This window comes from Acipenser ruthenus, chromosome 7, assembly GCF_902713425.1.
Source record: "Acipenser ruthenus chromosome 7, fAciRut3.2 maternal haplotype, whole genome shotgun sequence".
Taxonomy (NCBI): domain Eukaryota; kingdom Metazoa; phylum Chordata; class Actinopteri; order Acipenseriformes; family Acipenseridae; genus Acipenser; species Acipenser ruthenus.
In genome coordinates this window covers 25,820,933-25,845,754 of record NC_081195.1, presented here as the reverse complement: position 1 = coordinate 25,845,754, position 24,822 = coordinate 25,820,933, and the positions used below count along the sequence as shown (strand labels likewise).

Sequence of the window (24,822 nt, the reverse complement as noted above, 5' to 3'; positions counted from 1 at the left end):
TTCAATGTATTCTTTTAATACAAAAGATATTTGGGCTTTTGTTACAATGGGTAATCACAATAGAATTCCACCCAGTGAGCAAACAAACATGCTTTGCTATTGCCTTATACAGCAGAAACCCTAAAGTAAATGTAGATAACAAAGTAGTTCCCTAAGTCTTACCCATTCTGCCCTGCCATTGGCTACATAGGTCTGAAATTCTAGAAAACATGTATTTTCATTTTAATGCTCCTAGTTTGCTTGCCATGCCTCCCAGGAAGTCTGTTACCACTTAATTGGTCATTTCACCCCAGCAGTGTCTTCTGGGTCAAAACCTGTGACTGGTTGTAAGCATGTCAATCAATTGTTGGCAGGAAAGAAGCCAGTGCAATTTAAGTATTACCCTCCAGGTGACCCAGGAAGTGCAAGACAGTCTAAAAGCATGACATACAAAGAGAGCGATCATCATCCTAGTGCAGTACCAGATCTGTTTTAAAATGAAAATACGGATTTGCTAAAACATGGATGTGGAAATGTTTGGGAATGTTTTGTTGTCTACAATTAATTTTAATGTTGTATTGGTAGCATTTTAAATGCAGTTATTAATTAAGTCTAGCGCCGTATTTGGCGTTCTACAATGGATTCCACTGTGTCGCTTGACCACACATCAAAATGCTTCATTGTTGCCCCTGGGGTAACATCTCTACTTCAGTCATCCTGGAGCAAACAGCATGCTGGGGACTCCTCTTTGAGCTCATCCTTCATCTGGAAGTCTTGAGAGGGGAAGAGAGAAGATCCTTCGTTACAATCAATCACAGGGCTTGGATTCATTTTTTGAAGTTTGTGCCAGTAAATGTACGTCCTTGTTTTTCAGTTGCTATGCTTTTTCTAATTAAAGGGCCTTTATGATTGCATTCGTATTTGAGAATTATAGTTGGGTGGCTGGTGTTAAGCACCTGATCAGCTGCATTGCTGACCCTTGAGTGGTATTTACTTCAGCCTTCAGTGTAATAACTGTTCCCTCAACAAGTCACAACTCGGCAGATCAGACTGCTGTCATAAGGTGAAGAGCTAATTCGTCTGATCGTAACATCGTGTTACCAGTAAACCCAACTCTCTTGTTGCTTTGATATGGCCCTGCTGTATGGTGGTTGTTTATTGCTTTAATCGGAGCATGTGGTCATCGCTTGTAATGTCTGATCAGATTAGTAATTTTGCAAATCTGTGTTTTAACTGATTAAACGTCTAAATGGATGCTTAGCATTTCAATTGTCAGACACATTTTCAACAAAAAACTAAACTTGAATTAGAATGTATAGTCCTCTTCATATTTTGTTGCATTGATTTTCGCATCCGGTTTTTAAATACAATGCATCAAGATATTATACGTGATCAAACATTTTGACTAAAGCAATTTGTTTAGTGAAATGCTATAACGTGAAGGATTTTTATTTACGTTTACCATTTAAAACCTTACAGTCTTAATTCTAATTCGCAGTAGGTGTTGTTTTCCCCATTAGTTAAGAGCCGCTTCTGGCTGAATACTTAGAGGGGTTGCCACACCATCTGCCATTTACCTCTCCCAATGTATTAAACAACAGTTTGCCCTTTTCTTTAAATCCCCTGCTGTGTGTAATTCCAAAAAAAATAACACTATACATGATTTATACAATTCTAAATAAACACCAGTGAGGCTGCTGTGTGCCTCCTCTTCTTCTTCCTCCTCCTCCTCCCAGTCGGCGATGTTAGCGGGGGGGATGCATTGATCAAGGAACAGGTCTTCATCTTCATCCTCCTCTTCCTCAAAGGAGCCCAGGCCCTGAGGTGGCCAGCGAAGCTCCCCGCTTTCCACCTCGCAGACGTCTGTCGGTTCCACCACAATCGATGGCAGCCTCTCTTTCAGCCACTTGCAGCCCAGGTCGGCTGTCAAGTTCCTCCCTTCCACTGCCACCTCCACTGGATCTGGGAAGATCTGAGGAAACGACGGAGCCTCTGTTAACATATTGGAGGCGGATATGATGAAACCCATTGAGGGTTATGGCAGTGGTTCACAACCATCTCAAAGGTGAACAGGGTGTTGTTAGCAATCATAGAGCATGAGTAATGGTTTGGAAATATGTTGCTACAGTATCCTAATTTCAGGAATGTTTCAAACCCCTTTTGTTTATGAACCTCTGGTTTATGCTCATTGATTATTGTTTTTCGATGTTTAAAAATCAAATAAGAATCGGTGGTCCCTGTGTATCATACTTAAATGTAAGAAATCATAGACAATTCCTTTTGTTTTCATGTATTTTCACATCCTCAACAGATCTTGATACAATCTGGAGCAACTAGGGGTGCCATGTACTGAATGATGTATTGGCTGTATACCACGAAGAGTAAATGAAAATAAGACAAAAAGTGGCAAATTCTATTCTGCACAAGCCTAATCATTTTCAAAGACCAGGGATAGATAACTCAAAAGGTCTGCAGTGAAAAAAAGTGCAATAAAACTGCAAAAGCCAAGTTATAAAAAACATGTCTTCAAATTAGTTTTGACAGACTGTCATAATTTGAAAAGGTATGAGCTCTCTTGATGTTGGCAAGAAGATTGAGAGAGCACAGGGCACAACTGGGGACATGGGGAACGAGCAGCTCTGGAAGACTAAATAACTTGTTGGCAGGTAACTTGTAGGGCAGCAGTGTGGAGTAGTGGTTAGGGCTCTGGACTCTTGACCGGAGGGTCGCGGGTTCAAATCCCGGTGGGGACACTGCTGCTGTACCCTTGAGCAAGGTACTTTACCTAGATTGCTCCAGTAAAAACCCAACTGTATAAATGGGTAATTGTATGTAAAAATAATGTGATATCTTGTAACAATTGTAAGTCGCCCTGGATAAGGGCGTCAGCTAAGAAATAAATAATAATAATAATGATAATAATAATAATAATAATAATGAAACCTGGAAATTAATTAAGTATCGCAGCAGAGCCCAGCTCAGGTGAGAGAGCTCCATCGCAGCTTGTGCCTCTACTGCATAGTGGTGGAGACGCTTCATTGGGTTGTTAACATTTACATCTAGTCTCTGTCTGTTCAATACAACCACCCAGCCTCGAGGAAACCCTTCTGTGCTGTGTTCTGTACATATATGAAAACATTTGTGGGGAATTATTGAAATTATTGGAAAGGAGGGCTGCCAAAAAGGCTTGAAACTTCTGAATGAAGCACTATACATAGTCATAAACTGTATGTGGCCAGTTCTGTTTGGATTGAAGATGACTATGTGAAACATTGTATCAAACCTGACAAGTAGTTTTGCTTTTCTACACTCCTCTGGTCTCACAGGTGGAAAATACAGTGAACCTTCTCTATTCTGCTGAAGGTACGTAGATGTGCCCAATTATTTTAGCCTGTATATATATATATATATATATATATATATATATATATATATATATATTGTAAACGAGCGGCACTCACTCGGGTTCGTTGCCCCTTTAAAAACACGACCCAGCACAACAGAAGTGGATTTTTCAAGCGCTGACGTGCTATTTTTTTTAATAAACACAAAATCAAACAAATACAAAATCAAAATAAACACCTAACTCCTCTTGGAGCACTAACTCAACTTTCAGGAACGCACTGCCTAACACGGGACAGCTAAGCTGTTTTCCCGTCCTTACAAAAACACAGGTTTGACACCGCACTTACTTTTTTTTAACTCTGGCTACTCGGAGACAGAGCACCTATTCTGCCTCCTTCTACTCAGCAGCCTCGAGCAAACTGACTGCTCCTCTTTTATACCCTGCACCTGGTTCTACTTTAATAATGATCTCCAGGTGCAGGGAATAATTAAGCAATAAAACAATTAAAACTAAACAAAACAGTTAAACAAATCAATTAGCAAATTAAATGAAACAATAAAGCAATACAATCAAACAAAAAGGTGCATTCCACACAGGTTTCTCTCGCAGGGAGGTTTTAACCCCCTCCCTGCTGTCTCCCACAACCCGCTATCTCACAATATATATATATATATATATATATATATATATATATATATATATATATATATATATATATATATATATATATATATTCCCGAATTTAGAATGTCCAATTATTTTACCCACACAGCTCAGGAGGTTGTTACCTGGAATGGCAAGCACTCTCCTTTTATCTGAAGAGTCCCCTCCTCCCCAGCTGAATCTTGTGCCGTTATCACATCCATGACTCTGGAGAAAGAAACAAGTTGATTATTTGTAAATAAAAAAATGTTCAAATGAGAGGAGGCCATTCGGCCCATCAGTGCTTGTCCTGTTCCTAGTAGCTGGTTGATCTCAAAACTTTGTAAAGTTGAGTCTCAAAGGATACCATGAAGCATCAACAACATGGCCAGGCAGCCCACCCCTCCCCCTCACCATGGCATAGAAAGACCATTCATGCGGCAGTTTCCATGAGTTATTTTTCTGTTATGGAAATCCATGACAGTGGCTCGTTTGTTATCGCTGCACCCGTCCGTGACAGAAATACCGCATCTCATGTTTTTTTTCATTAAATATCCTCTGCATCGCCTACCCTCCTGTCCTAAGTCTCCTCTTCATTTCAAACTGTGGTCTCCTGGTCTTCGTTTATCTTTTAACTGCTATGAATAAATAAATGTGTATATCAGTTAAGCGTTCTTATACAAGAGATGGCTACTTTGAGTTTATGAATTAAATAGGTGGGCCAAATCTACCCCAATCGTGTCTTCTTTCAGATCCCTTTACCTATTTTTGTACCCATTGTATAAAATGTTTTGGTCAGATAAAATGTTTATGGATATAAAAAGAAAATTAGAGAACAACTAAAAAGCATGCCGTATATCTCAACAGCATGCTCACAAACATACAGAATGAGAAATGGCAAAGAAAATTAGGTAACTGTATAAATGGGTAATTGTATGTAAAATAATGTGATATCTGTATAATGTGAAATAATGTGTAATGTGATATCTTGTAACAATTGTAAGTCGTCCTGGATAAGGGCGTCTGCTAAGAAATAAATAAATAAATAACTGGTCATAAGAACATAAGAAAGTTTACAAACGAGAGGAGGCCATTCAGCCCATCTTGCTCGTTTGGTTGTTAGTAGCTTATTGATCCCAGAATCTCATCAAGCAGCTTCTTGAAGGATCCCAGGGTGTCAGCTTCAACAACTGGGGAGTTGGTTCCAGACCCTCACAATTCTCTGTGTAGAAAAGTGCCTCCTATTTTCTGTTCTGAAGACCTAAACATAATTAGGTAAGCAAATGACTAATTTCATATGTGGAATAACTTCTTGCTCTGACTAGCATGCGAGTTCGAAAAATGTTGAGTGCTTTCATTTAGACCCAAGCTCTTACATCATCCTAGAGGTCTCTCCTTACTTTTTATTTATAAAAACATGTTTTTCTACCCAATTAGAAATGCCCACTTTGAATGTACCTCACCACTGAGACCCTGCTGATCCAAAGTCCTGAAGAGCAATGGGGGGGACTTGTAAATACTGTAAAAAGTTTAACAGGACACAACTGAGGCAAACTCTGACCCCTATTTCTATTGCAGTAACTAGTAACAACTTAAATACAAAAGTTGGGAACCAAGTTTGCCCCATTTGTCTTGTACAGCTTAAACACTTTTACATTACAGCTTTGCAGTGCGGATCCTTTTTTTGTATATAACTTGGCCCCTTTAGTAGCTATCACATGTTTATATGGCTTTATTCTAGCTGGCTCTTTTGTGTAAATGTTTGTGGACAGAGATGCCCTGGTTTTACCCCTGTTCACTACAGCAGGTGATTTCTGGGAGGTTCAAATTAAGACAGAGAAAAGTGATTCCAGATTATATTGGAGCAACAGAACTCTACTGAAGCTACTTAAACTGTTACAATCGCAATTCATATTTCCCTCATAATTTACAATGACTATTTCATGTAACCCTGTTTAATTAAAATGAAACACTAAAATGATGCAATTACAACTGTGCCAACCCAATCCTACCATTCTAATATGCTGTGCACCATGTTTTTTTTTCATGCAAAGCAGCTCTTTATTTTTTATATATACAGTACTCTTATGGTTCAAAACTATATATATATATATATATATATATATATATATATATATATATATATATATATATATATATATATATATTTGTGTGGCATTGCCCCACCTGTATGACAGACTGAAGATACAAGCCTTGAGTGGACCACTGCACCCCAGTTCTGTTCAATCTAGGACACTTACCAGTAATGATTGAAAGTGAGTGCACAAGCGTGTTTGTCGTTTGCTGGCAGGTTTAGGTGCATGGTGTAATCCCCATTGGTCACTGTCAGTGACGCATGCTTCTCATGAAACTATAATTGCTAGGGTCGGAGGGTGAGCCCTGGGATGCAGCTCGCAGGGTTTCAGGGTTAAAACCTGCTCTCCTGCTCTGTGGGTTTACTTTTCACAAGTATAGACAGTGCTTGAGATTAATGAATTCAAATTAGTAACGCTTAGGCATTCAAAAATGACTTTACCCCTCATCAGAAACAGCGGCTTGGGCTTGTGTGGCTGTTTTCTTCGACTCTGTGGAGAGCAGCAGTCCACACAAATCCAGGCAGACGTTTCTTCACTGATTGTCAGCGTCTCATTTCTGTGGGGAGCTCAATCTGAATACTTGACTACAGTAATCGGTTTGCACAGCACTGCAAAACAGTACTTCTGCCATACTTACCTCTCCCTGACCTCCGCTGGCTCCCGGGACTCTGGACTCCCTTCCTCCCTGGCACAGTCCCTGCTGTTGCCCCTGCCCTCCATCTGCCCCAAACCCACGGAGACAGACCCACCCTCCACTGCTCCGGTGCCTCTCACAAAACAACCAAACGGAAAGAGAACACGAAAAGTTCCCACTGACTGATCCTGAAGGTGAAGACCTTATCCGATTGTGAGGTTTTGCATGGACAGGCAATCTGCTCTCCCACACCCCTCTCTCTCTCTCTCTCTCTCTCTCTGAGCTTGCTTCTCCTGGCTGGATTTGCAGAGAAATTGGATTAATGTCATTTTAAATTAAAGCAGTGGACAGGACAGTAGCCACGAGACCCCAGTGTGTGCTGTTGAGAAATCCTATCAGAGTATTGCACTAGTATTAGGATGTATATATATATATAGATAGATCCCCAATATGGATATTGGAGCTGTCACTGCCATCAGCGTAGATTTGGATTCAAGGAATTACAATGGGGATCAGGCACTGGGATGATAACAGTTAAATATAGAATAGCACACTAACAGAGAAGTCTAGTTCATTTTGTTTCTAGAGATAAGTAACTAACCTAAGGATTACATTTCGCTTATGGCTCTGCTATCCTTATAAAGGCTTTTGAAAAGTATTAGATAACACAACAAACAACAGCTATGATAAAGATAACTTATTTATTTATTTATTTATGTATTTATTTATTTATTTATTTGTAATTGTATGCAGCTTTGTCGTTTTAAAGAGTTTTTGTTATTTGGCATTTTAATGTTTGGGATAGTGACACCATAATTCTAATGTAATTCTGGCAGGTTTGCCTGCCAAGGTGCGTGTGTGGCATGGTGAGTCTGCCACTGGGTGTGTCTCTCTGGGCACATTCTGAAATGCAAGGATCTACTATGCTCGCTTTCTCTGAACCACATTATCATGAAACCAAATATGGAACAAAAAACAATCGTGGTGTGGGAAAGACTGTTATTAGTTCTATGACATATTCTATATCATGACATAAAAGCGTTTACAAACGAGAGGAGTCCATTCGTCCCATCAGTTCTCATTCAGTTCCTTGTAGTTATTTGATCCAGAAAAAAAAGTGTTATGGGATGTTTGTATTTTTTCAAGTTACTTGATTTAGTCAGATCAATCATTGTAACATTCAGCTGAAAACCGAATAATTTAGGCAAATCTCAATTCAAATTATAAGCTGAGTGAATGTGTATCTGGTATTTTGATTCATCGTGATAAAATTTAATGAAAATGAAAATGATAGTTGCTCAATATGTGCTTGTAAGGATATCATGAAAGAACTTCTTTTATGTATAAGAAGGTGATCCTTCATTTTTAAACCAATATTTTGGCACTAAAATGGCTTTCTTAAGATGCCACAATATTAGAGTTTTTAAGGGATACTTTATATCTATATTTACCACCTGTCTAATATCCTATTATGGGCAAGAATGTTTTTTTTGTAACAAAAGGATATTTATATATGTTATTAATTATCTAAAGTTTCTAGGTAAACAACAGAGCCTGTTAACATTATTGAGATCCGGAGTGTCTGTGTTTCAGATCAGGAGTGTCTGTGTGTTTCAGATCCGCAGTGTCTGTGTGTGTTTCAGATCCAGAGTGTCTGTGTGTTTCAGATCCGGAGTGTCTGTGTGTTTCAGATCCGGAGTGTCTGTGTGTTTCAGATCCGGAGTGTCTGTGTGTTTCAGATCCGGAGTGTCTGTGTGTTTCAGATCCGCAGTGTCTGTGTGTGTTTCAGATCCAGAGTGTCTGTGTGTTTCAGATCCGGAGTGTCTGTGTTTCAGATCCGGAGTGTCTGTGTGTTTCAGATCCGGAGTGTCTGTGTGTTTCAGATTCGGAGTGTCTGTGTTTCAGATCCGGAGTGTCTGTGTGTTTCACATCCGGAGTGTCTGTGTGTTTCACATCCGGAGTGTCTGTGTGTTTCACATCCGGAGTGTCTGTGTGTTTCAGATCCGGAGTGTCTGTGTGTTTCAGATCCGGAGTGTCTGTGTGTTTCAGATCCGGAGTGTCTGTGTTTCAGATCCGGAGTGTCTGTGTTTCAGATCCGGAGTGTCTGTGTGTTTCAGTTCCGGAGACCCGAGTGTCTGTGTGCTTGTCCATTTTCAAAGCTGGAAGCAAAAACTGTTATGTCTTGATATTACAGGTACTAGTACTTGAAAGCTTATTCTATTTGCAATAACATGGACACATGGGCCTCTGGTTTAAAGCACCTCTTGGTTGTTATCAAGTCTGTTTTTTTTTGTTGTTTGCTTTGTATAATTACATAATGGTTTTAATTGCAGTGTGAAAATGCATTAAAAGAATATTTAATTGCACTTTGTTGATATGCAGTAGTTCTAACAAAATAAATGACAGCACTTACAGTAATTACTATACTGTAATTATGAAAAATAATCTCTGGTTATTGGTTTCTACAGCTCAGCCCTTAAACCTTAGCATTGTTGGACTATGGGTTGGATGAGATGAGACAGATTTTAGACCCCATATTGGGGCTGTACTATATGATACTGGCCAACGTAAACACATTTTTTTAACAAACCAAAGGCTTGTTTCGAATTATACTTCTGCTTAACATGTGAAAGTCTTAGCACAGTGCCTTCTTTTCAGATTGGTTTAGTATCAAACCCATTTCTTTTTTATTTCCTATTCATTTTATTTTTCTACCTAATCAGTTCTCAGCATATCATGTATGTGATCACATTTGGGAGACTGCGGCCTACTCAGACTACCAACAAAGTACAGTATGGCTTGCTCAGCATCTGATGCAGTCTGTCTCACTCCCAAGCATTGCGAGTGGAGCTGGAAAAGTCTTGAAAAATCAAATCACATACGTCGTTCGGAAATGAAAAACGGAATTAGCAACTTTTCGAACCCAAGTCTGAAATTGCATCTCTCCAGCAGGAAATGAGGATTGAAATTGCTTCGCGGACAGAATCTGGTAAATGGATTGCTGGAAAGGGAAAGAAAAACAAACATGCAAGGGAGCCAGAAGTCTCCCCACGACTCTCGGAGAATTCAGAGAATCACCTGGGAGGAGTAGAGGCCGCACGGCTGGGCTCCCAGGCTGGGAAACCGGCTTTATTCTCCAGGGAGGGAGACGGGCGGGGAGGAAAAGAAAAGAGTGAGCAAGGGGCAAAAGAAAATGAGAAAAAGAGTACAGAAAGTTCTGGCCGGGGGTCCTCTCTGGCTTGCAGAGAACCTTCCTGGTGGAGGATGAGGCCAGTGCGGCCGGGCCTCTAAGGTTGAGAAGGGAGCTTCACTTGCCCCCAAAAGAGGACCCCCAGCTCACCACAATGTGCCCCCAGTGCAAACTAAAAGAAAAATAGGTAAATATAAACTGTGGCGTAAGCAGGCATACGCAGTGTACAGAACTGTGTATAATTTTTCCAATCTCACATCTGCTGTTTGTTGTAATAATTCAACATCCCCTCACCACTCTCTGTGTGAAGAAGAGTCTCCTTCAACAACATGACTAGGCAGCCCATTCCATCCCCTCACCACTCTCTGTGTGAAGAAGAGTCTCCTTCGACAACATGACTAGGCAGCCCATTCAATCCCCTCACCACTCTGTGTGAATAAGAGTCTCCTTCAACAACATGACTAGGTAACCCATTCCATCCCCTCACCACTCTGTGTGAAGAAGAGTCTCCTCCTCTCTGTCCTAAGTCTTTCTCCACTTCATTTCCAGCTGTGTCCTCTGGTCCTGATTTCTGTGCTGCTCTTAGTATTGGTTAGGGTTCACTATGTAAACTCCTTTGAAGATTTCAAGGACTAAGTTCAGGCATGTCTCTCCTGATTCTTTGTTGCAGGCTAAATAGATTCAGTTCTTTCAGCCTTTCTTCGTAGCTCAGTACTTTAAGCCCTGGGATTAGACTTTACTTAATACAAATTTAAAGTAAGAGAAGTGAGGATATTTTTTATTATTCAAAGCACTGTAAACCAGACATAATAAAACCACATTCATTGAGTAATTGCAGTAAAATGTCACATGAACATTACAATACAAATAATCTTTTAGCAATTGAAAAAATCTTTATCAATGCCTTTACACAGCAATTTACGATGAAATACTAGAAATTACTTCAAATTGCTTAATTTACAGTATTACTACTAATATAAATGGTAATTTACTTATAGAATGGATAGATTATTTTACTATTTTTAAGTACGCCTAATTATATTTGTCGTTTTTAAAAAATATATTTACTTTAAATTTGCCTGGCAGTATCGCTTATTCCTGATAGGGGGCGCCATTGCATCAATTAACGTCCATATTTTGTAGTTACTTATAAAGGTCATTCTTTTTTGAAGCTTGCAACTAAGTGTGTGAATTAGCTTTCTGCTGCAGATCATGCCCAGTCTGCGCTCCTCTGAGTCTCAGATTCTATTAGTGTGTGAATTAGCTTTCTGCTGCAGATCATGCCCAGACTGCGCTCCCCTCAATCTCAGACTATATTAGGTCCTCCTGCAGTTCAGCGGGATCTTTTTAAGAAAGCTCTCTGTGCAGCCCCGGTGGTAAATGCCAATGGAATCGTTGTTTGCTGCATCTGTGCTCTGTGAGATCCCAGACACATTTTAACTCACTGACTGCCTGTTTGAATGTGCTTTGTCTTGACCACAAGCTCATTAGAGCTACTTCAAGCTTGTATTGTGAAGCGTTCTGGGTGCCTTGGCATGAAGGGTGTTCTAAGAGAGTAAACTTGTTTGTATGTGTGTGCCTTTGATCCAGGGTGTTGCACTGTAGATGAATTTACATCCTTTAATTAAACACAATTACACAAGGGCCCTACCTTTTTTTCATAGTATTCATATGAGTAATATCTGAATCAGAAATGTGTTGTTGTTAGCTTATGATTTTTCTAGATAATCTCAAATAAATGAGCACAAATGCATAACGAATCCAAGTGGAAGACAATAAGAAGTTGTGTAGCTGCAAAACAGAGCTGTATGCAAAATAAATAAATAAATCGACATATTAGTAGTAGAATTTCTAAATTTCTTTTTTGCTGGTTTCTTTTATCATAGGTGCTATCTATGGCTTTCCTTTCACACGGCCTAGCTTGACACTGGAACTAAATTACTGGAACTCAATATTTTATCTCAGTGTTCTGTTTCCTTTCTCCCTTTTGGGATTACTAGTAAGGAATTGTATGCTAAGAATCTTTTTCATATGCCACCACTTATTTAAGATTGTGTAGTTGCTACAAACAGGTTCCAATGGAGATGTTACTTCTAATGGTTATCATCAGTCAAATAAACAAATGTCATCATTTCTTAATGGTTATAACTGTTATTTATACTTAACATAGAGGACAAGTCATTAGTGTTTCAAGGTCTTTAATCACCCAGCTGGGTAGAAAGAGTAAGATAGGTTGTAGCCTTCCCCCTAGAATCTAGAGAAATGCTTGTTTGTGCGTATTGAGTTTTATTCAGATTTTATGATCTAAGTGGTTGGTCTTAACAAAAGAGTCTCGCGAATACACAAATATTCAAACAAAAAGATAACAGCACTGATTTGAGTTTGATATTTCACATTGCCTGTACTGCCCTGCTCTACTCCAGGGCCAGCAGGAAACACCACACGCTGTTGAGACTCTTAGTAAAACCTGGCATGGCTGCACAGCTGTACCATGCAATGGGAGTCTACATTTTCACTGCAATGCCCATCTGCAGATGGAAGTTAAGCTCTAAATCAAGGGAATTGTAAATATTGATAGATTTTGGAACATGCATTTTATTTAATACTATCATAGTTCAGTATAGCTGCTGCTCTCAGTGAAGAGCTCCACAAGGAAACAACAAAACAATTGATCCCAAGTTACTGCCCCTAGCAGTGGATCAGGGCTGCACACTGAGGGGCTGTGCATTGGTGCTGATTCATTTGTGCTTTGTCCTGCTGATGAGACAGACTCTTATTTAGAGTATGTGTGTGTGTGTGAAAGAGAGAGGTCAGTGGAAAACAAGATGAAGTGTATTTTAGGCTGTGAACTAGGGCTGGGCTTCTGAGAGTTAACCCAGCCAGTATTCGCTGCTGGCAGAAGTTTGTGTCAGACTTTCAAATGTTTTCAGATGAGCTGTTTTACTGGGACTGACACACCAGGAGCAAGGGAGAGGCGAAGGGAGTAACAGGACTGACACACCAGGAGCAGGGAGCAAGGGAGAGGCGAAGGGAGTAACAGGACTGACACACCAGGAGCAGGGAGCAAGGGAGAGGCGAAGGGGGAAGTCGAGGAAAATTGATTTATAAATGCACGGGATGAACAGAAACTAGCTGAAATAGTGGGGCTGGGGGGGGGGGGGAGGAGGGAAGCAGAACAGGATCAGAGCACACGTTAAAAAGGAAGGAACAAGTGATTTGAAGGCCAGCATTTACTTCCTAGTGACTGGGAGGGAAGACCCCCCCTAGAAGCCAGTGAGCATGGGCCTCTCTGAGCCATTTCTCTGAGGAGCACAACGATGTCAGGGGGGTCCCGTCTGAAGCGGCTGGAGGAGGGGGTGCTGCAGGACGGCAGTCCAGTCAGTCTGCAGACACTGCTGGACCTGCTGGTGTGCGTCTTTGAAGAGCTCCGGATCTTTCCGATTGCACAGGAGAGTCATGTCGCAAGCTTCCTGCAGTGGGGTCAGTAACAATTTTTGCTACGATTAAACAGCCAAACTTGTTATTGTGGTTGCACATTAAAGAATTAAAGAACTGTGCATGTCTAGTTTAAAAACTCACTGTTACTTCAGGGAATGGTTTGTGTTATGTGAGATTATGATAAACTCATGAACTTGTGTTATATACAGTAAGGTCCTTCGCCAATTTCATTACTATGGTTCTCTAGATGTATGCATCTGTATTGTTATTGTAGTTTAATATTTGATACATATTTGTATGTTGATGTGCTGCAGCAATAGCCAGTAGTGATACTGATGTTGCAGATCAGGAAGGTAACAACATTCCACTTACCTGCATGAAAAGCTATCATGTTGACCTAAAACTTATACAGTCCACGAGAACCAATCCACTAAATCAGTTCAGACGATTACAATTAAACCGAGGACATGGAAGAGCAAGCGATAGTAAAGTCAGGAGTTTAGCTGGAAAAAGGCACGCATTGCCAGATTTATCGAAGACAGTTGCACCTTGAATTTTTGTTAAAGGCAAAATGTTAGTGTTATGAAATTATTATAAAAATAAGGATTGTTGAAATAATACAGTAATATTATAGTGTGTCCCACAGTTTTTTCTACAGGCTAATTTGACAGAACCTTATGCATTTATCTTGAAATACATTTGCCCCCCCCCAGTCCAAGTACATGATAACAGAAAAAGGGTGATTTTGTCAGGCTGGGATATTGCTTTTGTAGTGTAATGGTTATGGTTAAGGTGAGTTTAGGTTACAATAATAAAAAAAACAGAAATGTGACACTCTGTATTCTTTTTAACAATATGTATCTTTATACTAAAACACTGTTATTAATAGTATTATTATTAATACTGTATTGTTGATAGTAATGTATATTACAGTATAGACTTAGGACAGAGGGAAGGAGACACTTCTTCACACAGAGAGTGGTGAGGGTGAGGAAAGGGTTATCTAGTCATGTTGTTGAGGCAGAATCACTGGGATCCTTTAAGACCAGACTTGACAATGTTTTAAAATCAATCTGCTTCTGGAACAGGACGAGCATAGGTTTTTTTTTAATGTTCTTATGTAAGTTTGTAGGTTTAGTGTTTTTTTTAGGAACACTGCATAAGGTCCTCCATGTGGAAGTAACACCTGTCCCACTGTAATGAGCATGGTAGGTGAAACCCAGGGCAGAGGTCACCCCTGTGTGTGTCTCTTGTGAAGAACCCCTATCACTATGACTCAGTCATGCCTTTCTTTAGCACATGCTCCAATGAGTGACAGCGTGCCGACACAGAGGCTGTCCTTCATAAAACAGGATGATCCCATAGTAACAGCTGCTATTCCACAACCGATTCCTAACACATGCTGTGTGGCGTTTTGATTCAAAACAGGACATTGGATGCCAGCCTGTTTTTAGTAATTCTGTAAGCCCATTCCCAAACACAGGGCAAATATTAAAACATTCACTCCAGTTTTTATATAATATAAGAGCGTAGTCCCACTACTGCAGCTTCTTGTGTATTTGCATCGTTTTCTGTTGCAGTCATCAACTAAAGAAGTTCTTTAAGAAGTTTCATCTCAGCTGGACTAGCGGTAGATACAGTATATGCCTCCATTATAAACCCCCGTGGGGATAACCATCCTTGGTGGAGGATAATAAGATTTAGTATTGATGAAAAATGTATATTTAGAAGTTTGGGAATATAGTACTCTGTTTCAATGCAATTATGGATCTCAATTCATTTATAATAATATATCTATATTTTTATATAGCGTCTTTCATAGTGAACCACCATTACAAAGCGCTTTACAGAGGTACGCTGTGAACTGTGCATTATATGCAGAGTCACTTACACTAGGATATTGATTTAACATCTCATCCGCAGGATAGAGCACAAGGAGGTTAAGTGACTTGCTCAGGGTCACACACAGTGAGTCAGTCAGTGGCAGAGGTGGGATTTGAATCAGTGACCTTCTGGTTACAAGCCCTGGACTTTAACCACTGGACCACACTGCCTTCTTATGAACTATCTCTGAATGTACATCACGAAATTGAACAAAGAACCAGTGAAAGAAAAGGGAAGTTAGGTACTCCCTAGCTCTGGGGTGTGTGATATACAGTGCTTCCAAAAAGAGGAAGTTATACATTAAATTGGTGAGAACTGTGTTTTAGTTGAAGGATTGACTGGTTTGGAACTGGAAGCACTGGTATTAGATTGAGAACAGATATAGGCACTAACATTGCATTGCATTGATTTCAAGTTTGCGAGGACTCCTTTAATGTATCACTGTTTAGAACTGGTCCCGAATATCAAGGCTACATTCCATCACTAAGGAAATATTCTGGGCTGAAATATTTTCTATACAAGGCTTCACTGCAAATAGAACTGAAGAACATTCGTGATTTTAAATATTTAGACTACCTGTAACCTCTTTCATTCTAAAATTCTATTCAACGTTACATAATTCCAGATGCTAAAAACATGCGTTGGGTTTTAAATAAAATAGCAACTCCTGCCAAGTTAGAAATAGTGGAGACAGGGGTGGAAATAAGACTTGTGTAACATAGCAGTTTAGGCTGTATGAGAGCTTGAACACCTGTGCTTGTAACCTGGCACTGACTTCTAACTGGGAGAGTGTAATTAATCTCATCTTTCTGAACAGATCTAGACACTAATGTCACATGCATACAGCATTGTGATGTCTAGAGAAATAGGTAGTCAATAAGTAGGTTCAATCCTTTTTTTTTGGTGCTTCTTGAAGAATATATACAGAATATATACTCTTGATTTTGCTACATGACTTACAAATAAAAAACAGTGAGTTAGCGAAGGGCCCTTTTACAGTAAAATATAGCACATATACAATATCCTGGTAGAGATTGATATAAACTAGGGAATGCAATTGGTTTGTATCAATATTATTTTTCTCCATGGTTTTTATGTTTAATTACTCCTACTGACACACCTTCAGCCTAAACCTCCATGGCCACTGAGGGCCTGTGAATCTGGTTGAAGCCAGGACAGTAGCTAAGTGGCAGCATTTATTATTATTATTATTATTATTATTATTATTATTATTATTATTATTTAGATAAAGGTTTGGTTTTTAATTTCACTTCTGATACATTTTTTTTTTATTATTAGACATTTTAAAACATGCAAAGTTGCAACAAAAAAGCAGTAATATCTGATTAAAACTTTTCATGTTTACAAAAACAGAACAATTGTTTAGCTGTTAACATGTTTTTATAAAAAAAAGGAATCAAATAGAGTTCAAAGCAAACACAAATCCAGGTTTTGGGCGCCTGTAGAGACAGCAGGCAGGAGTCTTAATGGAAAAGTTTGTGGAGCTGCGAAATGTTACACCCTCAAAATGTGCCACTTTATATTCTAAACAAATACCAATGAACTCTGCAGTTCATCAGGGAGGGCTGGTGCCCACTTTGCATGTGCCAGCCTCTGCTGAGTGAGGTTTTATATCTGCTTCATTTCTAAAAGTGCCACTTACTGTACATAACACTGGTATTCTACCCTGACTGTTAATCAGAGAGTTTCAGTACTGTTCCTTTCACAGGTACAATGGTGGCCAAAAGTTTTGTATCATCTAATAATTTTAGGATTGAGACTTAATTTAAAAAAAAAAACACATTCAGATCTTTTATTTAACATCATGAAATCAAAGAAACTGCAAAATGATATCGCAAAAGTCTACCGGAAGCCATAATAGCAGTACAGTATTACATGTTAGATTCAGAAATGTCAGATTTTTCCATTTTTGTCAGTTTTTTGTTAAGTATATGGCAAACTATAAAGCGGTATGTAACTCAATATGTTAACGTAACATTATTCAGCAGGTTTCATTAGACTTTATGAAGCAAAATGAGTTAATTTTATATGTTGATGAAAAACCTTTGGCCACAGTTGTATTAAACATATCCCTGTACTGTGGACAGAGCCAGTATTATATCGCCTATATTAAGACTGATACAGATGAGCTGGTATGCTGAGCATCTACCAGTCATTTCTCTCGAACCTTCCTCGCTCATGCTCAGTAGTATTAACAATACCATTGCCAGTAGATGGCAGTAAACAGTGAGAAGTATTCACATACATAACATTTCATCTCTGCTTATTGTGGTTGTACAGTAACCAAACAAAATGAACATTTCTATAACTAGAGATCAGGGGTAGACTGCCCCAAATCCTCGAGCTAGCCAGGGCAGTAAAGATTATCAGAGGGATAAGACATAATTTACACGGGGATCCCGAGTGGCGCATCCAGTAAAGGCGCTCCGTGTGGAGTGCAGGATGTGCTCTATAGCACTGATGTCGTTTGTTCGAGTCCAAGCTATTCCACTCACGACCGTGGACGGGAGTTCTCAGGTGGCAGCGCACAATGGGGGGGCTTAGATTGGCCAGGGTGTCCTCATCTCACTGCGACCCCTGTGGTCTGGCCGGGTGCCTGCAGGCTTGCCTGTAAGCTGCCCAGAGCTGCGTTGTCCTCCGACGCTGTATCTCTGAGGCGGCTGCACGGTGAGTCTGCAGTGTGTTAAGACGTGGTCAGCTGACGGCACACGCTTCGGAGGACAGCGTGTGTTCATCTTCGTCCCTCCCGAGTCAGCACAGTGGTGGTAGCGGTGAGCCGAGCATAAATAGAATTGGAAATTCCAAATTGGGAGAAAAAGCGGGGTAAAATTAAATGGCGACTACTAAATAAAAATAAAAAAATCTTACAATTTACATATTTTGTACTCGTTTGATAGAGACCCAGCATTCCTGATGGTTCTATAATAATTTGAAAGTCTACACTATAGACATGTAGAAATGAAAGCAGAATGTGGATTTACACCGCCTTGATTTGATTTACCTTAAAGAACGCGATGCAGTTAAAGCAGAGCAGAACCATTTCAAACAAACATCAGCAGGCTGGCAGTTTGCCCATACTCGCCCTGAACTCACCTCCCTAATCCCAGTCCTTATGTGGGCAAGCTCCTCTCTGCGAGTCTGCACAGTCTCAGCCAGCCTCCCCGGGAACAGGCTTTGTTTTATAAGGGGCTGAGATGGAGGAGTCTCGCTGCTCCATAAAAGGGACACTGCCGAGAACTCAAACAAAGCTTTTCTGTCTCATCTCTGGCTTCCTGGCACTGGGGGAAGGGCCACTCTAAACACGGCACTCTGAGAGCTGACTGCTTATTTTTGTATCCATTTCTGTGATGAATATTTTGCCTGCTGGGTACAAACAGCCCAGGAATCTGAGAAGCTCTGTATATGTATTGGTTAGCAGTCCTGGGAGGGTAGCCTCCATACAACTTCATGACTGATTTTTTTTTTTAATGCAATTCACACACTCGTTTCTGGCCTGGTCCATGGTGGAATCTCTGGGTTTATTGGACTTTTGTGTCGGGACCCTTGCTGGTTTGCTTTGTTTGTTTTATCACATTGTTTCTTGTGCCAGCACATGTGTGGAGGGTTTAGGACTGAACGCCATTGGCGGCTGGGCAATGGTGTAGGTCATTAGAGGGGTAGAAATAGGCACAGATAAATAGCCAAGCAAGAGTGACATAGAACTGAAGGGAGCTGGCTGTGAAGACGATCAACGATGGTGGCTACAGCTTTTGATTCTGATCTGGAGCTCCGTTTTGCGGCCCGCTCAGAAGATAGTGTAGGGAAGGCTTGTGCTCCAGTGTTGTAATCTTTTTCCTGTTGCTGTGTGAACGTTCTCCTGGGGGAACAACCTAATAAAGTACATCTGGTACCTAATCTCTCCTACCGTGTTCTTGAAGGCAGGGGACCAACTGTGCTGGAGACTGTACAAATGCTTCCCATCATTAAAATGGGCCCAACTGCAGCAGAACAATTTGCAGAGTTATGACTTTTTATTGCTGTTGCTTGTTTCCGGACAGACGACCAGGTCACAATGGCTAGGGTTCAAAGTGATAATAAATAATAAATATGGAGCAAAACAATTCCATAAATGTTCCCTGTTTTGCATTTCTGTTAGCTGTAGTTCATAGGTCTCAAATGCTCAGCTTTGAAATAAACGTTATGTTATATCAAACATGGATGTTCCTTTGACATCATGATATCTGGTATTGAATAAAGTTCTTAGTTTCCATACCTTACTCTCAGGAAACATGTTACATTCCCAGCTATTCCACCTCAGCAGTGTCTTCTGGGTCAAAGAATGTTACTGGCTAAAAACAAGTCAGTCAATAGTGGAAACAGCTGATTGGTTAATGTGATTAAATATTTAATAGTGATATTGTTTAAAGATGGCACTAAAAAATGGAAGTAGGACAAATGTTCATTTCTGCAACAAACGTCCATAGTTAATATTTCATTTTTCCATGTCTGTTGTTGGCAAAAATTCCCATGCTATAGACCCTTTGCACTTATCTAAATAAGGCCGATAAAGTCCAGTTTGACCGTAGTATCCTGTCCTCCTAAAAAGAGTAAAACACAGCTTATTGTAAAAAGGAAAACTAGAAACAAAACAACAACAGTAATGGATTTCACCATTTTTAGGTTGGCCAGGGTGTCCTCAGCTCACCGCGCACCAGCGATCCCTGTAGTCTGGCCGGGCGCCTGCGGGCTTGCCAGTAAGCTGCCCGAGAGCTGCGTTGTCCTCAGTCGTTGTAGCTCTTGGGTAGCTGCACGGTGAGTCTGCATTGTGAAAAAAAGCGGACGGCTGACGGTACACGCTTCGGAGAACAGCGTGTGTTCGTCTTCGCCGCTCCCGAGTCAGTGCGGGGGTGGTAGCGGTGAGCTGATCCTAAAAATAATTGGATATGCCAAACTGGGAGAAAATAATAAAATAATTGCAGATTACTAAATTTAAAAAATGTATCTATCTATGGATAGTTGTCAATATTGCCCTAACCCCATAATTTGGTGCTTGTCGACCGCTCTTTTGTATAACAGTGTACTTGACACGTGACTTGGCAACCTGGCTGTAACATTTATTCTCTGGGAAAAGCAACATAATTTATATTTTTATAATATATTTTTATAAGAAGATAATATATTGTCATAATCTAGCATGCACCAGTGTTTTCGATCAGAAATGTTCAACATTTTTCAATGAGTATAAGCTGCTCCATTTAAGGAAGAAAGTTTTACTTTGATATATATATATATATATATATATATATATATATATATATATATATATATATATATATATATATATATATATATAGTTGTTGCCCATAGAAAGCTGAGCAGTTCTGTCACCCAAAGTCATGAAAAGACACTGTGTTAACTGTACATATTAACTTATTATAAATCAAGTTTCTTTTTTTAAAAAAAAACACTACATAGTAAATGCTGTCTTCAGAATTGTTTTCAGTCGGTAGTTTTACTGTGCATGGGAGAACACAAATTGAGATGATCTGGAATGTTTTGAAATAGTGTTTTGATTGGCGGAAGAGTGACTTCTTGATTTTTAAATAAAAAATACAGACATTTATTTTTTGAGTAGGATAGAAAGAAAATGAACCTGTTCAAAAGGAAAATTATATTTTACTCTCTACTAGAAAATGTTTCTCCTTTTTGCGGAAATAATGGTTATTTAGTGTGTGTCTCAATTGAGTGTTGAGCTTTGTCAATTTTCATGTATGATTTCAGTTCAAATGACATTGTTTCTTTCACCTCTCATGTCAGTATATTGGCACCACATTATGTTGTTTAAAAAAACATGCAAAAAAAAAACCTTCTGCTCCAGCTTGGGTGGATGGGTATTTATACGTAATTGCTGTACCTCTCTGTCTCTCTCCTTTCCTCCAATCACAGCCGAGCCCCTGGCACGACAGGTGAAGCAGTTGCGACTCCAGAGGGAAGACTTTGAGATCCTCAAGGTGATTGGTCGTGGAAACTTCAGCGAGGTGAGAGGAGGGGCAAGGGGGCGGGCCTCAGTGTGGAAACTGGGTGGGGTTCAGGATCCTTAATAAATGGATTTGATCACTGTGTGTGAAACACATTATTCACACTTACTGAGGAGAGTGGCTCTTCAGCTCTTACTGGCTGGTATCCCAGTACCAACATTGTGTGTGTGTGTGTGTCCTCTTAAAGCTGTTTTATAGCTTGTTGATAGCAGTTTGCTCAATACACTGCTTCAAATTGAAACTGTTCACAGCTGATCTGATTGGTGATCTTGAACAGCCCTGGGTTTAATGAGGGTGATGCAACTTCATCAGCAGACTGAAAGAGAGAGTGTGCAAAGCACAGGGGGTCGATTCAAATGATCTAAGAACAAATCCTGGAATTGCAATTGATTTTAAATACCAAAATAGGCTTACATTGACAGTAAAAGATGGTGGTGTTCAAAGTTTCCTTCTTTTAAGGATTCAGACAACGCCATTGCCTAGACGGCAGCCCCAAGTGTTTCTTTTGTAGTCTACCTTTCAAAGCAAGTTCAAAGCCAGGTATACTGGACTTTTCAGAATGACGGCAAACACCATGAAATATTAAGCAAAGCGTAATAAAAGCAATTGAAATGCCATTTGAAGCTATATATGACAGTAGAAGTATAATGATAAGTAAAATCTATTTTTTGTACTTAATGCATTAAAAGGGAACTGCTTTTGTCGAACCTCCATCTACAGACACACGTCAGCCGGCTTATCAAGACTGAAGGAACGTTCGGTAGCATTATGAGATCATAACTGACTCTGTGGATTAATTCCCTGCAGAATATCTCAGTCCTTGTCTGGTTCTTCTCAGGTTGCCATAGCGAAAATGAGGCGCACAGAGCGGGTGTACGCAATGAAGATTATGAATAAATGGGACATGGTGAAGCGCGGAGAGGTACTGCACAGACCCTAGCGTTTTAATTAACAGCTGTAGTATTACTTACTCTGCATGACTTTTTTTTGCATGCCTCTTGATTTGTTAAAACCAGGTCTTGGCCATTTTAAAAGTGTTCCTTCGAAACTCCTAGTTTTAACACTCATTACTGATGGGATAGTCTATTGCACACCCTGAAGCCCAGCTCTCTCCTACAGATTGCCCGCTTCCAGGAGGAGAGGGAGGTGATGGTCAGGGGTGATCGGCGCTGGATCACTGAGCTCCACTACGCCTTCCAAGATGACAATAACCTGGTGAGTCGATCCTCTCTCCAGCAGTGGCAGGTCATCTCAGTCTACTCAACTGGAATTCACCCCGTCAAGCAGCTGTTAACACCCTATCATTGAGGTGGTGGCCAAATGGATAAACGCAAGTAGATACATAACTGGTTAAAACATAGGAAGCAGAGAAAGAGGGGAAATTTCTAGTTGGTGTCATGTACTAGGTGCAGCGCCGGAGAGATCAGTACTAGGACCCTTACTCTTTCTGCTTTAATGATCTAGTTCAGAAGCTAATTGGCAAGCTTTGCAAATTTGCAGAGAACACACAACTGGAGGGAGTGGCTGACACGTTTTCACCTACCCCAGAAATCCAATCGGATTGAGGCCTTGGTATTCTAATAGACTCATCTCTGTCAACAACTAGACAGTGAGGGGAAGCAAGGCAAAAGGCAAACCGAATGCTTGAGTATATAGTCAACAGTGTAGTGTAAAAATACAATTAGGTTGATGTTGTTTAATGCACTAGTGAGACCACTCTTTGACGTCATTCTCTCAACAGACACTGCCAGGTCTGCAGGACAGATAAGGTGGTATCGGCCCTAATCTAGATTATTTTTGGACAATTACCCCTGAGTATTTCTGAGCCTTTCCCTATAAGTGAAATCATAAGTATTTAAAAGAATGGAAATATCACACTTGGCAACCTTGGCCCGCTTTCTATTTTTGGCTGCAAAAGCGCTGCCAAAAACAGACAACATATAAAACAAACTGCGATTCACATTTTGTTTAACTGATATGGAATTTCTGTTCTGGATCTACTCCAGATATGTTTTACTTGGCATGCCTGAACCTGGAAATGGATTACCAGCAGTACAAGTACCAGCCTACTGCTGTAGGACTGTGGGCATCTCGGGTAACATTATCCTTGAGGAGCCCAGCTGGTAAAGGCATGGCCAAGGGTGCAGGGTGAGTGGGCGTCTCATCTATCTTTGCGGGGGATTCCATAAGCAACCTAGCTCTGGTGCTACCACGGGTTAGGGAGGCAAAGCAGGGACTGAGTCACCTCACCGCACTACAGTGCCACCTGCTGGCCGGGTGTCTGGTGAACTCGAGCGACCTTCTATTAACATCTCCATTGCTCCTTCTAGTCTTCTCAGCCTTTCTTCTTTCGGTACCACTCTGGTATTTCTGTGGGCAACTATTACAGCATCAGCCACTTTTGTCTAGAGTCAAGTAGGCAAATATTTCAGCTAAACATGATCCAAAGAAATGTCTTTGACTAAAAGAAACAGGACCATCTGCTTGTACAACATCAGCAATGGGCTCAGCAATGTGTTAAATTCAGTAATAAAAAAAAAAAACTGAGGTCATTCTAGAAATGGCCAGTTTGTTTCACTGCTAGATACTTATTGACCTTTGCAATGCAAGTATATTTTTATAACGTATAATGTTTTCTACAAGTCTTAACATTGTTTTGTTACATTATGCATTTTATTTAGAGCTAATTTACCACTGTATACAAGTTCTATACTGTGAATATATATTTTAGTTGATGCATTTTAATTTAGCATATCTTATATAAATCTTAAATCCTGGGAACGACATCGAAAGTTACTACTATAATGAGCAGGACATCAATTGTAAATAATATGGTATTAGCAGCAAAAATAAAACATCACACAAAAATACATTTGTTTATTCTATGTTGTTGGTTGCAGAGATTCTTACACAGTCTCATTGATTAAATACTGTGACCATTTTTAAAAGAACTTTGAAACTGACTTTAAAGTTATAAGTGTTAAAAGTTGTTAGGATGCGTACCATTTCTCTAAAAGCTAAAATAAATCTGTAGCTTCGTGGAATGATTTGACTGCATTAAGGACACATTTTAATCCTTATCCAAGAATGTGAACATGAAAAAAAAACATCCTGTTCAAAACTCATCGCTCATTACTGCAGCTCCATCAGATTATTGACCAAACAGCTTCTCGTCCAAATCCTAATAGCTGATTGATCTGAAAGCTGGGTCTTAAAGGATGGTTTGGTCTCAACAACATGACTAGGTGACCCGTTCAAACCCTCACTACTCTCTGTGTGAAGAAATGTCTCCTTCCCTCTGTCCTAATCTCCACTTGATTTCCACCTGTGTCCTCTGGTCCTGGTTTCTGTACTGCGCTTAAAGTATTGGTTAAGGTTCACCGTGTCAACTCGTTTTCAAGATTTTATGGACTAATGTCTCCTCTAATTCTTGTTTGTTCCAGGCTAAATTCAGTTTCTTCAACCTATCTTCTTGGCTGTCTCCTTTAGCCCTGGGATTAGTCTGGTTGCTTTTCATTGGGCTCTCTCCAGGGCCACAATGTCCCTTTTTTAATGTGGTGACCAGACATGAACAC

General features: G+C 40.0%; 2 protein-coding genes across 5 annotated transcripts in view; one reads left to right on the top strand and one right to left on the bottom strand.

Moving 5' to 3' along the window:
- LOC117415105 (protein LBH-like) lies at positions 1-7,009 on the bottom strand. 2 transcript variants are annotated; one of them, XM_034922016.2, is made up of 4 exons: positions 6,701-7,009; positions 4,114-4,195; positions 1,666-1,951; positions 1-752 (listed from the first exon to the last, which is right to left on the bottom strand). In XM_034922016.2, the coding sequence occupies exons 1-4, from the start codon at positions 6,781-6,783 to the stop codon at positions 688-690; spliced, it is 516 nt and encodes a 171-aa protein (XP_034777907.2). In that variant the 5' UTR covers positions 6,784-7,009; the 3' UTR covers positions 1-687. The 2 variants fall into 2 exon arrangements, with proteins under 2 accessions (XP_034777907.2, XP_033880966.3); XM_034025075.3 differs by lacking the exon at positions 6,701-7,009 and adding an exon at positions 4,539-4,865.
- Positions 7,010-12,637: 5,628 nt separating this feature from the next.
- The window catches only part of LOC117415067 (myotonin-protein kinase-like), a 40,133-nt gene continuing 27,948 nt past the window's right edge, over positions 12,638-24,822 (top strand). For all 3 annotated transcript variants that reach the window (XM_034025006.3, XM_034025007.3, XM_034025005.3), the window contains exons 1-4: positions 12,638-13,367; positions 21,156-21,247; positions 22,086-22,169; positions 22,367-22,462. In XM_034025006.3, coding sequence (XP_033880897.3) covers positions 13,205-13,367; positions 21,156-21,247; positions 22,086-22,169; positions 22,367-22,462 — 435 coding nt within the window. In that variant the 5' untranslated portion in view covers positions 12,638-13,204. The remainder of the gene's footprint in view (positions 13,368-21,155; positions 21,248-22,085; positions 22,170-22,366; positions 22,463-24,822) is intronic.